Here is a 14,790-nt window from a genome sequence, read left to right as displayed (position 1 = left end):
ATATTCACCCTCAATATGGTAGCATATGCTTACATGCACACTTTTTTACTCACTCTATAAGCATAAAAGCGTTTTTGGCAGCTTTCTGTATGCAATACTCATTATGCATCAAGGATTTTTTTTGCAGGCGCTCTCAAACTCAACTAAGTCCCTTGTTGAGCTCAAGCCGCTCAAATGAGGGACTTAGACACTATCTTGTTTTTTTGGTGTGAGATTGGCCGGGGCTTTTGGCCAAAAACTGGCCTCCTTATAAACGTTTTTTTATGATTTCAACATTACTGCTTGCTCATAATGAAAAACATACGCCTAGTTTTTTTGTACAATGTCAGACTCTCAGCTTTGAGATAGCTTGTGTGCTTCACAAGATATATACAAATTTGTTGAGGGCTCAAAGTCAAAATTCACAGTGATTTTGATCAGTCCACGCCTGAAATTTCAGTTTTGGTGCGCAGTGCACAACAACAACTTTCAACTTATCTCTGGTCCAAAAAATGATATCACAATTGTGATAGGGGAGGTTGAAGAGGAGACCCAGGCACATGTTTTTTATTATGGGGACGGAGACATGTTGAAATTGTAAAAAAAAGTTCTACAGGGAGGCCAGTTTTTGGCCAAAAGCCCCGGCCGATCTCATGCCAAAAAAACAAGATTGCGTCTAAGTCCCTCGTTTGAGCGGCTTGAGCTCAATGAGGGACTTAGAGCATCCCCAGCCATGCCGTAAATCTGTAACATACAGAGGGTCGCACAGATCGTTTAGGGCAGGGTTTCAGGTATGACTTTTGAAGAATGTACCGCCATGGTTCCCTACAGTACGGTTTGTAGCATAATAGGGGAGATGTATTATGGATTAGTTGATCATCAAAGTGTCTGATTTGCGGAGAGTCAGATCGTAGAAGTCGGATTTTATGGGAGAAGTAAGGTACAGAGGGATTTGGGGTGCAAGCGGAAAAGACCATATTGGGCCTATTTCGACTCGCACGTAGACAGTTGCCCAAGCTAGGTATGTGTTTGGGGGTAACGGCTGTGGATAAAAATACCCCAAATCTGAATACGGCACGGTTGACAGCACACGGCTGGGGATGCTCTTAGTTAAGTTTGAGGCGCTCTGCGTTCCCAAAAGATCGGCCCAAAATTTCCACTCCCTATAGCGTGATATGCATATATACTAGATGCATACATCGAGGGTTGACTGTATCCACGGCCAAGGCGAATTTGGCAAGGATCAAGCAACGTTGATGATCGAGGGCGAGCCACAATGAACAGACGTCGCGAGCGGTTGGTGTGGGTTTTGCTCTCAAGCTGCATGTTATAGTATAAGTCACACGGGGAGCAGGGGAGGGCACGACAAGCTGTTCAAAAGTTGGGACTCGGAGCATACACATCGTTTAGTGTAATGCAAGCTGGAATAAAGTTGAGTTCTACGCTGAGAGCAGCGAAGGGATTGATTGCGAATCAAAGAACAATAAAGTCGGAGAAAAAACATAATACACGGTCGAAATCAAAAACGAGAACAGACGGCAAACAACAATCAGACTTCTTGTGAATTCTTTCCTGCTTTGCCTTTTGACTTGGCAGGGAGGAGCTCGGCGTGAACTGTGATCAAAGAAAATAGTTGTGAGCAAGAGCTTGAAGGGGCGGGCAAGACGAAGAGGGTAAGAGCGCTGCTCACTTTGAGGAAGAACACCACCCTGGGAGATAACAACGTGGCCAAGAAGGCGGTTCAACTCTTCGTCATTCTGTGCGATAAAAAAAGACCAGTCAGCGTCGCTCGGAGGTAAAGTTGCACAAAATCGACTGACTCGGATGGCAAGTTGAAGATGTCGAGGAATGATACGTGACTTCTTGTTGTCTCGGGCTGCGTTACCGGCCAACTCGAGAATTTCAGCTGCAAGGTACTCGAGAACTGCAGCAAGGTAGACTGAAAGGCAATCCAAGAATTAGTGGATCGTAAATAGGGACATCATAGAAAGTAAGAACATACCAGGTGCACCGGCACCGATACGTTGGGCGTAGTGACCTTTTCGCAAAAGTCGGTGAATACGTCCGACTGGGAATTGAAGACCAGCTTTGGCGGATCGTGATTGAGAGGTCTTTTCACCACCGGCCTTGCCACCTGATTTACCACCGGAAGACATGTTTTATTTTGTTGAGGATGAAGTTGAAGTGAAGTTGAAGCTGACTGTGAGCTGGATAGATTGGATGAAGTGGATGATGGTGTGTGATTGTGTGGTGGGGAGACTCTTCGAAGGGGCAGAAGGTGTGCGGTATTTCAAGTGAAATGATCCACCAGCTGAGGTTATCAAAGGACGCGATGCTAAGTCACAAGTCGCGACCTTGGATCGAGAATCAGACCACTAGCTTAATGGTAAAAACTAGGTTTTGGACCGTACTTTACCTGTAAGTTAAGATGTTCAGTCGGCTTAGGAATCCGAAGTGCGTGGTTGCGAATTGCTCGAGCGCGATTAGACGCGCTGATTGGCCAGCTTGTTACACTAAGCTGCGCACGCGCATCCTTAGCAACCCAGACTAAGGTTCTGTACTATCGCAATTCGCACTTGTAACTCCCTCGGCACGCGCCACTCAGCTTATCCTTAACCTCAATCGCGTCTCAGTTCGTTGCCTTCAAAAGGAGAGCTCCTACTTCCCTCTCTGCGGCTCCATCATCCTTATCCCACTTCACATACACAAACCTTCAGCCACCTCAACTTATTCCTTCACCCTCAACACATCACCTCACTCAACCCAAACTACAATGGCCCCACCAAAATCTGCCGCTGCCGAGAAGAAGCCTGCTTCCAAAGTATGTTCTTGTTCTATTCTTCTCGTGAATCACATCCGTCTGACTTGAGTTTTTCTTTCAGGCCCCTGCCAGCTCTGGTGGCAAAGCACCTGCCTCCGCTGCCAAGAAACCTTCAACAGCAGCCAAAAAGGGCCCTGCCAAACCTGCTGCTGATGGTGAGAAGAAGAAGAAGCGATCAAAGACCCGTAAAGAAACCTAGTGAGTCTCGACACTTTATTCCGCTTGCTTTTCTCAGTGCTGACAATACGTTTCCAACAGCGGTATCTACATCTACAAAGTCCTCAAACAAGTTCACCCTGATACCGGTATTTCCAACAAAGCCATGCTTATCCTCAACTCCTTTGTCAACGATATCTTTGAGCGAATTGCTGGTGAAGCCTCCAAACTTGCAACTTACAACAAAAAGTCAACAATCTCATCTCGAGAGGTTAGTCATCTCATTACTACATCCTAGCTTGTGTGTTTGCGTATACTCATTTGTTCATTTGTCCATCAGATCCAGACAGCAGTCCGACTCATTCTTCCCGGTGAACTTAGCAAGCACGCCATTTCAGAAGGAACAAGTAAGCCTATCTTTGCTCCCTCGACTCACTCGACCTTGTACTGATGTCCAGTACTTTTCTTTCTACAGAGGGTGTCACAAAATACTCATCAGCCAAGTAGTCTCCTGCTGCTCCTTTCGCGTCCTTCCACCTTTGGCTTCTCTTCATGTTTTATTGTTTTGTAATTTTGCTATTATTTTTGACCCTGTCGATGTGCTGTTAATGTCAAACTTTAACCTTGAAATGACCTGCCCGCATCATGCGTTGGATCCTACTTACATTGCGCACTGTCCACTGAGCTTCTCAATCCGTCACCTCCCCCTGAATTCTCAAACATGCGTTCGAAATACCCTTATCCCTCACAGTATGGACTGCCTCGTCGCGTCCCTGCCCTCCCGTCTGCTTTTCGTAGACACTGTCATAGAACCCTTACAGAGACCCAATTGAATCGCGGCATACACGGCAAATCGGAATGCTACCTAATGCTATCAAGTTGAAAATTGCACACATTTCGAGTTACATACAAATACACCAGAAGCACACAAAGGGGCTTCACTTGTTTTAAGAGGTATCCGTATCAGTCATAATCATCATCCTCCATATCTTCCAGTCTTCTTTTGCCATGATCAAGATTGGCACCATTGCCGTTGACTGTGGTGATGGGTGAAAGTCCAGTTTCTGTATCACTACTACTATCGCTATCATCGTCATCATCATCATCGTCCAGTCCTCCAAACATATCCTCATCAGCGTTAATGGGTTGATCGGTTGTCGATGAGGGTGCCTTGGGTGCGATATCAAAGTTAGGCGCAGTGAGGCGATCTTTCTCCGGAGGTAAACGGATCCCATATCGCTCAGGTATGGGAGGTAATGAGGTCCGATTGAGAGTATCGGCAAGATTGAGAAGAAACTAGATAATGGAAAGAAGTTTGCCAAAAGTCAGATTCAAGAAGAGTGAAAGCGGAATGATAGTGAAGATTCTTACTTCTTTACTCATTGGTCCGCTCATGGAATGCTCTACTTTTGCTTGTACTGCAAGACGAACATCTTCGACATCTGGACCATGAGCTGCGTGTGCTCGGCCGGCATGATCAGCATAAACCATAGCATCAGAGAGAATATCTACGGTGTATCCTAAGACCACCAAATTCAAAAATGATTGGATGTAAAGAATCAGTGAAGCAATCCAGTTAAGCAAAAATATCGATTCAAAGAGCGTCTTACGATGAGCAAATTCCATGAGGACTCTGACGACACCTTCAGAGGCAGATTGAACTCCCATTGAGGCTAATAATATTGCAATGATTCTTGCATCGCGAGGTGTGGACGGAGGTTGTTGATGTTTGAAAGACTCGGGATGATCAATGGGTACAGCGTTATTATTACTTGTCATGACTTTTGATTTGAAGTGTTCAATTGATCGGTTGCCCTGTCCTTGGAATGCAATATCACTTGAAGCGTGAGGTTGAGGTTGAAGTCTTTGAAGTTTGGACTCCTGAGTCTGGGGAATAGCAAACTGGTGGGTGACATGTAGGAAACAGGTCAAACGCTAAGGATGTCATGTTATGGCACAGGGCTTTCACTGACAGCTGTAAGACGTGCGATAGGTTATATCTACTCGAGGTGGTGGTTGCAGTTTGAAATTTAAAACCATACAACCACCTTCAACCTCATCCAACTTCTCAAGTCACATTCAAGCTTACATCCACATTCAACTTCACACTATCACATTCGGACTTCAAAGGATATATCAATAAACATCTTGAAAACCAAATCATAATTATCAAGGATTCCTTCTAGCTAGCAAGTTCATCATGTCTGATATCGACAATGAACTCCTTGCTTTGGCTGGTGATGTCACCCAAGCTCCAATATCATCCTCAAAACGATCTCGAAAGTCACTACAACATGGAAAAAAGATAAAACGTAGAAAAAAAGTGGATATGGAGTAGGTGGTTCTCATCTATCCTCTTCATTGTTACCTCACCACTCATCATCTTGCCGCTTTTGTTTGAGTGAACAACAGTAGCGAATCAGATATGGAAATGTCTTCTGGTTCGGAGGCTGCTATGCCGATTCAGGGTAAGCTCAAACAATCTAACACTTTATCCAGCTTTTTGAAATGTTTTTGAACGTTTTTGTTTTTGGTTTAGTCGCAAAGTCTGATGATGAGGAGGAAGAACAGGAGAGCCGAACGGTCAACAGTAACCCTTTTCCTTACGAAGGTATTTATATCGATCTGCAGGATAAGCTTCGAATACAATCTCTATCTGAATTAGAACGTGAGGCAACTTTGGGTGAAAGACAAGATGAATTACAAAAGATTCGAGATCGAGAAAATGTCAAAAATATGGTCAGAGCACGAGATGAGCAATCTAGCAAGCGAAGTAGTGGTCGAGAAAAGAGTAGAACTGGCACTACTCATGAGAAAGCTCAAAAATTAGATGAATTGAAGTTGAAGAGGCAAGCTAAAGGAAAACGCCCCAAGGTACGTATTGTTGTTTATCCAACAATCTATTTGTTAATGAGTGACTCCCCACATACTCATTCATCTTCTTTTGATAGCCGGATGACTCGAATGAAAACCAAGTAACGAAGCAGCGGAGTGATGAGCAGGGCTGGGATCGGTCCGAAGATGGTGAAGCCGATTTGGCTGAAGAGCAGGATATCGCCCATGAACAGAGCAACTCTCGAAAAGCAACTGAGAAGACCAATCTAGATGACGCTTCCCTTGATGATATCCGCTCCCTTACACTTACTCGCACTCGGGCTGCAGAACTATGCTGCACTGACTTTTTCTCAGACTATGTCAAAGGGATGTGGGTGCGTGTATCTGTTGGATTTGCCAAAGATGATCCGAAGCGTGAAGTCAAGTATCGTGTTGCTGAAGTCAAATGTGAGATGAGGTCTAATTCACCCCTTGCGGAATTATGCATGCTGACTAAGATTTTGTTGAAAAGGTGATATTGACAACCAGAAATACTATGAGGTCGAGAATCAGGCGACTACTAAGACCTTACAGGTAGTGATTGCCAATTCCTCGAAGGTCATTTCACTGGACAGAGTATCTAACTCGCCAATTCAAGAGGTGAGTCTCAAGGTAGCAACGCCCTCTGCACATCTTTTGATTTTTGTATCTGCACCCCCAGAATGAATGGTTATTTCTAGTGGGTGAATGTCAAAAGTATAAAGTTCCGATCCCCACGAAGAAGGAAGTCAGTCGGAAACTGAACAGCATCACCAAATACCAGGACTGGGTGAAAGACGAGGTGAAGACTCTATCTATCGTCACACCCTTATTAAGAAATTGACCTGAATTTGCCCATCTTACACCTCCATATGTTCTCCGATCTAACAGGCAACCATCACCCTTCAAGTCCGTGCCAAAAAGGCTATGCGTGCCCAAGGTCAAGGCCCCACGACTTTGACGATTTCAGAAAGACTAAGGCTTGAGAGCGAAAGAGATCAAGCTGCTGCAAAGAATGACACTGAACTCGTAGAACGACTGAATTCACTCTTGCAACAAGCCAGCGCACCTGTTGTCAAATCTGATACTCTCATGTCAGAACTCAATGAGCGTAACCGCCGAGCCAATCGAGAAGAGATTCGTCGGGCAGAAATCGCAGCATCAGAACTTCGAAGACAACATATGAAGGCACATGGCACAAGTCATGCTGTCAGACCTGATCCGAGTGCGAGAGTAAAGACTAATCCACGGATGACATATGAGACCAAGTAAGCCATTTCCATCCATGTGAATTTGACACTTGAATTGAAACTTCCAAACTTCAGGTCAGGTAGCCCTTTGCGAGATACGCCGACAGCATCCGATCCAAACGCCTCTCCGCGACCTGGGGAAGTCAACTCGAGTTCAGCCACCGCTGTAGCTGCTGCTAAAGCTAAAGGACCGCCTACCCGATTTGAAGAAATGATTGCAAGTCGGGTTCACATTGATATTGATATTGGAGATTTTTGATCAATGAGATGATTGTAATATGTGATTCTATAACCAATTTCTTTCATCGCATTCAATGAGGAAATGGATCTTGTCCTCATCATTCACACGTCTCTCATAACAGTCATGCTTATGTTTATTGTTTTTTGTCTATCATCAATCTTTCTTGTCCTGGAATTTGGTCCGTTGATACATTTGGCCAATGGGAGTGTAATCTTAGTTGATCGGCGTGTGATTATCTTCTTTATGTCCCGTTCACTTATTTAGATTTAAAGGATCCTTCTCTCATTGTTTGTATATATTTCCAACTTGTGAGATACACACGAGTGATTGTGATATATCCAAGAGACACTTGATGGTATGGGGCACTACATACTCAGACCTCAACACTACTTTCTGCCTTGGAGAGGGTTCAAGGTGCGGAGACAAGTTCATCTTCAATTCACATTGGCCACATCTTGCAAGTATCCTACAAATCACGCTGATGCTGACCATGACTCGCCATCGATACTCTAGTTGCGATCATTTGGGTCATCATGACGGATCACGTCGAAGATTCAGTGGGGTAAAGAACTTTTCCAGATGTATGTATCACTTTTTGAAAATAGGTGCTAGGGATGGAATTAGAATCTGGTAAACCTTGAGATAATATAACTCCGTTTTTAGATCGATGGAAAAGAATGCCAGCTAGGAGGAAGGCCGAGAAGAAGCATTTCACTCAGCGATCTCTTTTTGGAATGGAGACAATCTGGGTAAAAGTTGGTTTCTCACCTGAAATGCACTTGGTGACATCTAGGTAGATATCTATTTCACGAGACGCGCGCATACCTAAGAGAACCAAACAGACCATTTAGCCTGGCATTTTCAAAGCGATAAACAGACGCGGTTTGCTCCATGGTCTTGGGAAATGAAGCAGTGACCAAAAACTTCATAAAAGGATATGCACTGACCACTGATCACTCCCGGTTGATCAATCAAGCCCGATGCGAAATGAATGTGAGTCCGCTTCATCGGTTTAAGTCCCTCGAGAACTGGAAGGCCGAAGGTCACTCCATGTTAGTCTACTCGGATGGAGATGGTGTAGTATGTCCTGGATGTAACTTTGAATATCGCAAAAGAACATGGATACGAGGCTTACGAATCGTATCCCAAAACTTCATGTAAGTACCATGAACGACCGTTGGTATGTCTTCAGGATCAATGATGGGGACCAGGTCGAGTTCGGGAACCTACGAATGCAAACATAATGATCAGAATCCGAATAGAACAAGTTCGATTGAAATGGGATGGCAAAAGAAATAAGAAGAGAAGGAAGTGGATTCACCTGAATTGAATGACCTTGATTAGCTCGAATGTAAACAATGTCTTCGGATGAGGAGGACCCATCCGGCGGTGGTTCACGAATCATGGCATATCTTTGTTTTGAATCTTTTCCAACAATGCGTTCAATATCACCTAATTCTACACCTTTCAACTTTGGGCGAGCTAACTGTGAAGGGAACAAGAGATAGACATTCGAATCAAACATTCCATCTTTCTTCTTTCATGTCATTCGTAGTCTTCAATCTACGACGCGTCTCTATTTAGGATTTTTTATATGAATCTCTCACTAAATCATTTATTTTTACAAACCCATCCGATCTCATCTTTAATCCTTCCTTTGCTGCCCCGTGTCTTAATAAATATGACAATGTTTTCGAAAGTTGTGTATCAGGACTATCGTTCATCCTTCCACGCATTTTATTTCTCTTTTTCTTTTCTGAGTTCTCTTCTACTTTTGATGGTTCCGTTTTATCATCGGATGGTAGAACTTCAACTTGAGATCCATCGCGAACTAGCTGAAGGTCGACGGTGGTGTGGGTGGTCTCAGGAGCGTCTGCCATTGCTTGATCATAAATCCTCGAATCCGGAGAGAAATCATCGGAGATGAAATTGATGCCTTGGGGCGATGACCCGACCGGCATCCGGGTCGTCCCGAGTACATTGCCAGGCTCTGCTTAAAATGTTATAACCTGTGAGTATGTATCAAGTTGTCAGCGTATGCTAAGTTGCACACTGATTGAAAAGGATAGGAACAATCCAATGGTAAAGAAGATTGTGAAACTCTTTGAGTTGATAAAGAAATGAGAACAATGGTAAACAGCATATTGGATCTTTTAAATAGCAACATCTAAGAGTTATGTCATAACCACTTCAAATCACAAGTGTATGATGTGTAAAAGAGAAACCCACTAGAAATATTGGTAATTCAATGATTATCATCTCAATCTCCCCCTGTCTTTGCAACATCATGCAATCCTAAGAAAGAGCAAATCTTTTCGTGTTTCATTTGTGTTAAAGCTTTTGTAAAAATATCAGCTACCATGACTTCTGTCAAAACATAATCTACTTTCAATTCCTTGCCTGCAACTAGCTATCTTAACCAATGAAACTTTACATCAATGTGTTCAGTTCTTAACTTAAATGATCTATTTTGAGCCAATGAAATGGCACCTAAATGGTCTAAATGTAGCACTGGGGAACCTTTTTGTTTGATAGATATATCTTTCAATAAGTGAGAAAACCATCCAATATCTTGACCACCTTTGTAATCTGACCTGTATTTGGCTTCAGTTGTTGAAGTGGCAACATTTTCTTGCTTGTTACTTTACCAATTCACTGTGCCTAACATTGTGCAATTATGGGATAAACTAGAAGCCCAGGTTTTTTTCCGGTTTCTGAGTTTCCCAACTTCATATCAGAATGTGGGAAAATTGGAAAAAACTCAAGAGCCCCAGTGAAGAATTACTCGGGAATTCAAACTTGAGCAAAACTGAGATCATTCACCCAGATCCCAGTTTTCCCAAACACAGCCAAAAAGGCCAAGTTAGGAAACTCAGACTTTTTCTGGGTTTTTAGTTTGTATCCCATAAAGGACCACCTGTTGACCTTCATGTATAAGCACATGAAGCAAAATCATAATCTGCATTACCCTTGAGTTCTAAATCTTCACCACATAAAACCATACCAGCTGATTTTGTGCCTTTTAAATCTTGTAAAACCCTCTCCAGAGCCTGCCCAATGAGAAATTGATGGATTATTTAAGAGTGGAGATAATTGAGAAATTACAAAAGAAATGTCAGGTTGTGTTGCATTGTTCAAATACACCAATTTTTCAACCTCATGTTGATGATCTTCATATGACACTTCAACTAAACCCAGCTCATCCTCCGTACCAGACACTAATTAACTACTAGGAATTGTGGGACATTAAACTGAATTACAATTGGACATGTTGTATTCTTCCAATGAATCATGAATGTATTGTGATCAAGTCAAAGTAATAGTTCTATCATGTCAATTCCTTGTTACCTTCATTCCTAAAATGTATTTATAATATACATCTTCATCCACTGAAATTTAGTGATCAATCTACAAGAACATGCAAAATTGTCACTAGCCACCATCATATCATCCACATGAACATGAACAATGCATTTCCCAGCAGAATCTTCCAAAATCAATAGAATTGGATTTGAAGTTGAAGGAATAAGTAAAATGAATTTGAAAAATTCTCTCAAGTAATCAATATACCATACTGTTGGTGCTTGCTTATAATGAGCTTGTAAACCTTTTGGAATCTCCATATAAATTGTTCCTTCCGGTGAACCATTAAAAAATGCAGCCACAGCATCCGTTTGACAGACATCCAAATCATCAATAGCTGCCATGGTGTTTACAATTTGTAAAGTAGTCAAGTTACCAGTTGGTGCAAAAGTCTTATTGTAATCTTCTCCATATTTTTGAGAAAATCTTTAAGCACATAAACAAGCTTTGAATTTAATGAACTATCCATCACCACCCATTATCTTGTGAAAATACCCAGCACATTCCAATTGCCTGCTTGCCATGTGGTCACTCCACAATATACCACACTTTCCCCCAATCCCTGTTTTCTAATTCATCTTCAATAGCTTTCCTCCAGTCAAATTTGTGATCTGATTCCAGAGCTTGGAGATATTTCTTTGGATTGAATTGATATTAGATGTTTAAGCTTGAGTTGTATTACATATACCATCAGGAAGAAAAACCCTGACATTGAAATTGAAATGGATAAATTCAGAGAATATCCAAATATCCAAAGCAAGAATACAAAAAGAAGCACAAGCACAATGACAGTGTGGAACAAAATCAATGACACTTGGAGTCTGGTGGTAAGATAATTTCTGGATTGGCATCAATTGAGATATCTTGAGGTGCAGGAACTGCAGCAGGTTGCCAATCCCAAGAATGTTTGTCTGGAGCAATATGTATTGACATTTATGGATGCTGTACAACTTCTGGAGCCAGTGCTGTTGGTCTATGTAGTGAAAAGGGTAGTATTGTGATTGAGTGTGACTGGTTCATTTGGTGGTTGGAATGGTGGTGATGATGGTACATGTGGTCCATAAATCAACTCATGATCAATGTCCATTTGTCTTCTTTCAAATGAACTGATGGAACTGGGATGGTAGTGGGGGATATGGTAGTGTTAGAATAGACATCACCTTGTGAGGAAGTGTTGGCACAGCTGGACCATCAGTTGAAGATAGAATTGGACCAATACCAGAACCACTCCATAAATTTTAGCAATGTTGGAGTGGTATTGGAGCTGTATTGACACCGCTATATTCACCTCTATATGTGGCGCTGGCTCTGCTCCTCCATCCAGATGCCAACAAGTATATAGCGGAGTGGACGCTCCAATACAGCCAGGTCCAGGCTTGGTCTGATATACATCAAATAAAAATTCGTGTTTTGCTTACCACCAGCCAAGCTGAGCTCACCAGGATAGATGTGAGCAAGGCAAAGGCCTCACATTCCTCAGGATCAAGTTCCTTTGGGTACTCATTCCCCTTTGACTTCTTGGCTTGTTTTTTTTGACAGGTTGTACCAGAGGAAGTGCCTAGATGTGATCCTGAACAAGTTGTGCTTGCAGATGATGTTGGAGATAGTATCTCTGAAATGAGTTGCTGTAAAACAATTTCTTCATCCATGTGGGGACTTGGTAATGCCAAAGACGGTATTTTCTTGAAGGAGTTGGGTTTTTACTAGTTGATTGCAAATTGGCCTCCTTTTTATTTCTTGTCATCATTTTTACTGAACTCATTTGTGATCTCTTCTTGAGGTGATTCAACACTTGGAGAGGCTAATGCTGTGCATTTCTTTTTCAAAGCTGTTGTTGAATCTGTCTTGCTAGAAGAAAGAGCTTCTGATTGTGCTTTTTGTTTGCGCTACTTAAGTCAAACCCTCTCTCAATTGATCTCACTTTCTAACAAACTGTTTGATTGTTTTGATTTTTGTATTCAAGTTATCTATTATGCTTTTCTGTTTCCTCTAAACCCCCCAGCCTACTCTCCTACCTGATCAAGCCCTTTAGGCCTGTTCAGTGTAGACATCACTCTTATTTTTGAACTTTATGTTACTTTTTTGTTCATGCTATGCTGTGGAGTAGCACAGTGGGTCAAGAATGGAAATACCCCTGCACTGCATACATGAAATTGCAGTGAAGCACAGCACAGGGATGATCATTTGGCATAAGAAAAAAGTTGGGCCCAGCAGGAAACTGGGATGTGCTGTGGTGTAATTTTGCGCAGTGGCTGAAATACGGCTGGGCCCTTGCGGTAAAAAACAGTGCAGTGGTCTCTTAGACTTTGGTGAATCTGTTCTGGTGACCAGTGCATCTACTGTTTGCGCACAGTTAAATGTGCTGCAGGTCAGGAGTTGGGTCCATGCAAGTAAGTGCTGGTACCATTCTCAGCAAGTAAAAATCACTTTGGATTGTGACATGGTTAGACATGACAAAGCCGAGGTTTTGATAACATCATCCAGTTAAGCTTGACAAAGGATAGCTGTTGTTTCCCTAGTTTGACCTCAAGAATGTACAGCAGGTTGGCAATGTATCTTGGCAAAATTCCATGGAAAATCTCACACCCACAAAAACACTGTGCATATAAGTCTCTCACTGGAGCCAGTACTTGCTAGTATGTTCCAGCAAGAAGACTTAGTCAAGTTTGAAAAAAGACTTCAACATTCATACCTGTTCACACTGAAACAATAAAATGAATTGATTCTGAATTTTTCTGCATTAATTCTGCATTATTGATCAGTTTTTCAATGACTGCAGCAATCATTTTCATGTGATAAACCCACATTATCTATGCAATTCTGACCCAAGGAAAAGCTTGGGTCTTTAGTTGCTCTGGATCATGATTCAAACTCATTTGATCTCTGTAATGTGTGTTCATTGACAAATATTGAGGTGAAAAAAAGTTTCCACTGAAGATTTCCCTGCACACAAGAAGCATACCAACCAAAAATTCCCCCAAAATCCACAAATTTGTACCTAAATTGTGTTCTGGACGCCAAGAAGACTGCTTTTTTTAGTGTCATTTCGAACAATATTTTCTTAAAAACCTTAAGAATGCCTTCCAAATCCAGGTCCCCAAAATCTAACATTCTAAATGGCTGTTCTTGCATGTTTTGAGTATACTTTGATGCATTGATAAAAGAGAATAAAGGACAAAGTGGTATTACCTTGAAAAACAGATGAGGCATTCTTCAGGATTTGGAGGTGTATAGTACAATTTCTTTTTGTCTTGTTTCTGATGAAACCAATCCATAATCAACTACAGCCATTACATGCTGTGGTGTAAGTACAAACAATTCCCGGAAGACAGGTATGCTGCAACATCCATGGTGAGGATAGTCTGCATTAATCCCTCTGGTGCTACTAGATCCCAGGGCAAATACTTGATGATTCCAAAAGTCAAACACACAGCAAATTGTTGTCTTGGCATCTTTGGAAGGCGCTATCTGGGAACCTGTGTCCTCTATACACCAGTGTGGTGTAGCTTGTCATCTAGAGCACATTGACTCCCTTTGTGGCAGAAAAGAGAATTGGGCACACTTTTTGACAAGCAAGCACTAGCAGGACATGGTGTATAGACATAAGCCTTTGGGAATTGCACAAGATGGAGTCATTGAAAGGAGACTGCCAGATACCTTTTCAATGCTATTCCTCTCTTTGCTGTGTATTCAAACAAAAGCAAATCTTTCATTTTTCTTTGATCACATCAGTTGCTTGCTATTCATTAGAAAAATCTAAGAAAATTCATTAACAGTACATTACAATCAGATTTGTCAACATCATAACACACTGGCCACATTTACCCTTTAGAACTACCAATAATATTTTTGATTATTTACTTTTCTCCACACACTATAGTAACCAAATATGACTGAAACTTTCTGGCTGTTGGGGTATTCATGATCTCCAAAAGACTGCACCCTCATATTTCCTGCAAGTCTTGAGTAATTACCATGCAATAAATTCATAAAAGACTGATTGCCCACCCTCAAATTGAATACTCCCAAGCTATATATGTGAGCTATTACGGTCCAGCCGGCGGAAAATTTATCTGAAGCATTAGAGAAGGCATTGACATTTTGTAGTGTAATAATGATCACCTTTA

The 14,790-nt window shown here is 42.0% G+C and overlaps 5 protein-coding genes across 5 annotated transcripts; 2 read left to right on the top strand and 3 right to left on the bottom strand.

Annotated features, from left to right (window-relative positions):
- Positions 1-1,528: 1,528 nt before the first annotated feature.
- On the bottom strand, positions 1,529-2,135 carry MELLADRAFT_51456 (uncharacterized protein; the record flags this gene model as incomplete). Its single annotated transcript, XM_007404290.1, has 4 exons — positions 1,529-1,593; positions 1,670-1,736; positions 1,800-1,918; positions 1,982-2,135. 4 exons carry the CDS (start codon positions 2,133-2,135, stop codon positions 1,529-1,531), a joined length of 405 nt encoding a protein of 134 aa, XP_007404352.1.
- A 617-nt stretch (positions 2,136-2,752) lies between these two features.
- On the top strand, positions 2,753-3,407 carry MELLADRAFT_59101 (uncharacterized protein; the record flags this gene model as incomplete). Its single annotated transcript, XM_007404667.1, has 4 exons — positions 2,753-2,800; positions 2,862-2,998; positions 3,059-3,227; positions 3,297-3,407. 4 exons carry the CDS (start codon positions 2,753-2,755, stop codon positions 3,405-3,407), a joined length of 465 nt encoding a protein of 154 aa, XP_007404729.1.
- A 512-nt stretch (positions 3,408-3,919) lies between these two features.
- Positions 3,920-4,735, bottom strand: MELLADRAFT_89119 (transcription initiation factor TFIID subunit 9; the record flags this gene model as incomplete). Its single annotated transcript, XM_007404289.1, has 3 exons — positions 3,920-4,252; positions 4,328-4,476; positions 4,567-4,735. The coding sequence occupies 3 exons, from the start codon at positions 4,733-4,735 to the stop codon at positions 3,920-3,922; spliced, it is 651 nt and encodes a 216-aa protein (XP_007404351.1).
- Positions 4,736-5,009: 274 nt separating this feature from the next.
- On the top strand, positions 5,010-7,592 carry MELLADRAFT_76503 (uncharacterized protein; the record flags this gene model as incomplete). The annotated part of the gene is made up of 8 exons (XM_007404668.1): positions 5,010-5,290; positions 5,369-5,424; positions 5,496-5,830; positions 5,908-6,238; positions 6,303-6,430; positions 6,492-6,611; positions 6,701-7,077; positions 7,135-7,592. 8 exons carry the CDS (start codon positions 5,157-5,159, stop codon positions 7,316-7,318), a joined length of 1,665 nt encoding a protein of 554 aa, XP_007404730.1.
- Positions 7,593-7,841: 249 nt separating this feature from the next.
- MELLADRAFT_101818 (uncharacterized protein) lies at positions 7,842-9,036 on the bottom strand (the record flags this gene model as incomplete). Its single annotated transcript, XM_007404288.1, has 6 exons — positions 7,842-7,984; positions 8,069-8,125; positions 8,248-8,328; positions 8,436-8,526; positions 8,622-8,786; positions 8,908-9,036. 6 exons carry the CDS (start codon positions 9,034-9,036, stop codon positions 7,842-7,844), a joined length of 666 nt encoding a protein of 221 aa, XP_007404350.1.
- Between the last annotated feature and the right edge of the window lie 5,754 nt (positions 9,037-14,790).

The sequence above is a fragment of the Melampsora larici-populina genome (genome assembly GCF_000204055.1).
Source record: "Melampsora larici-populina 98AG31 unplaced genomic scaffold MELLAscaffold_2, whole genome shotgun sequence".
Lineage (NCBI taxonomy): Eukaryota > Fungi > Basidiomycota > Pucciniomycetes > Pucciniales > Melampsoraceae > Melampsora > Melampsora laricis-populina.
This window is presented reverse-complemented; position numbering and strand designations above follow the sequence as displayed.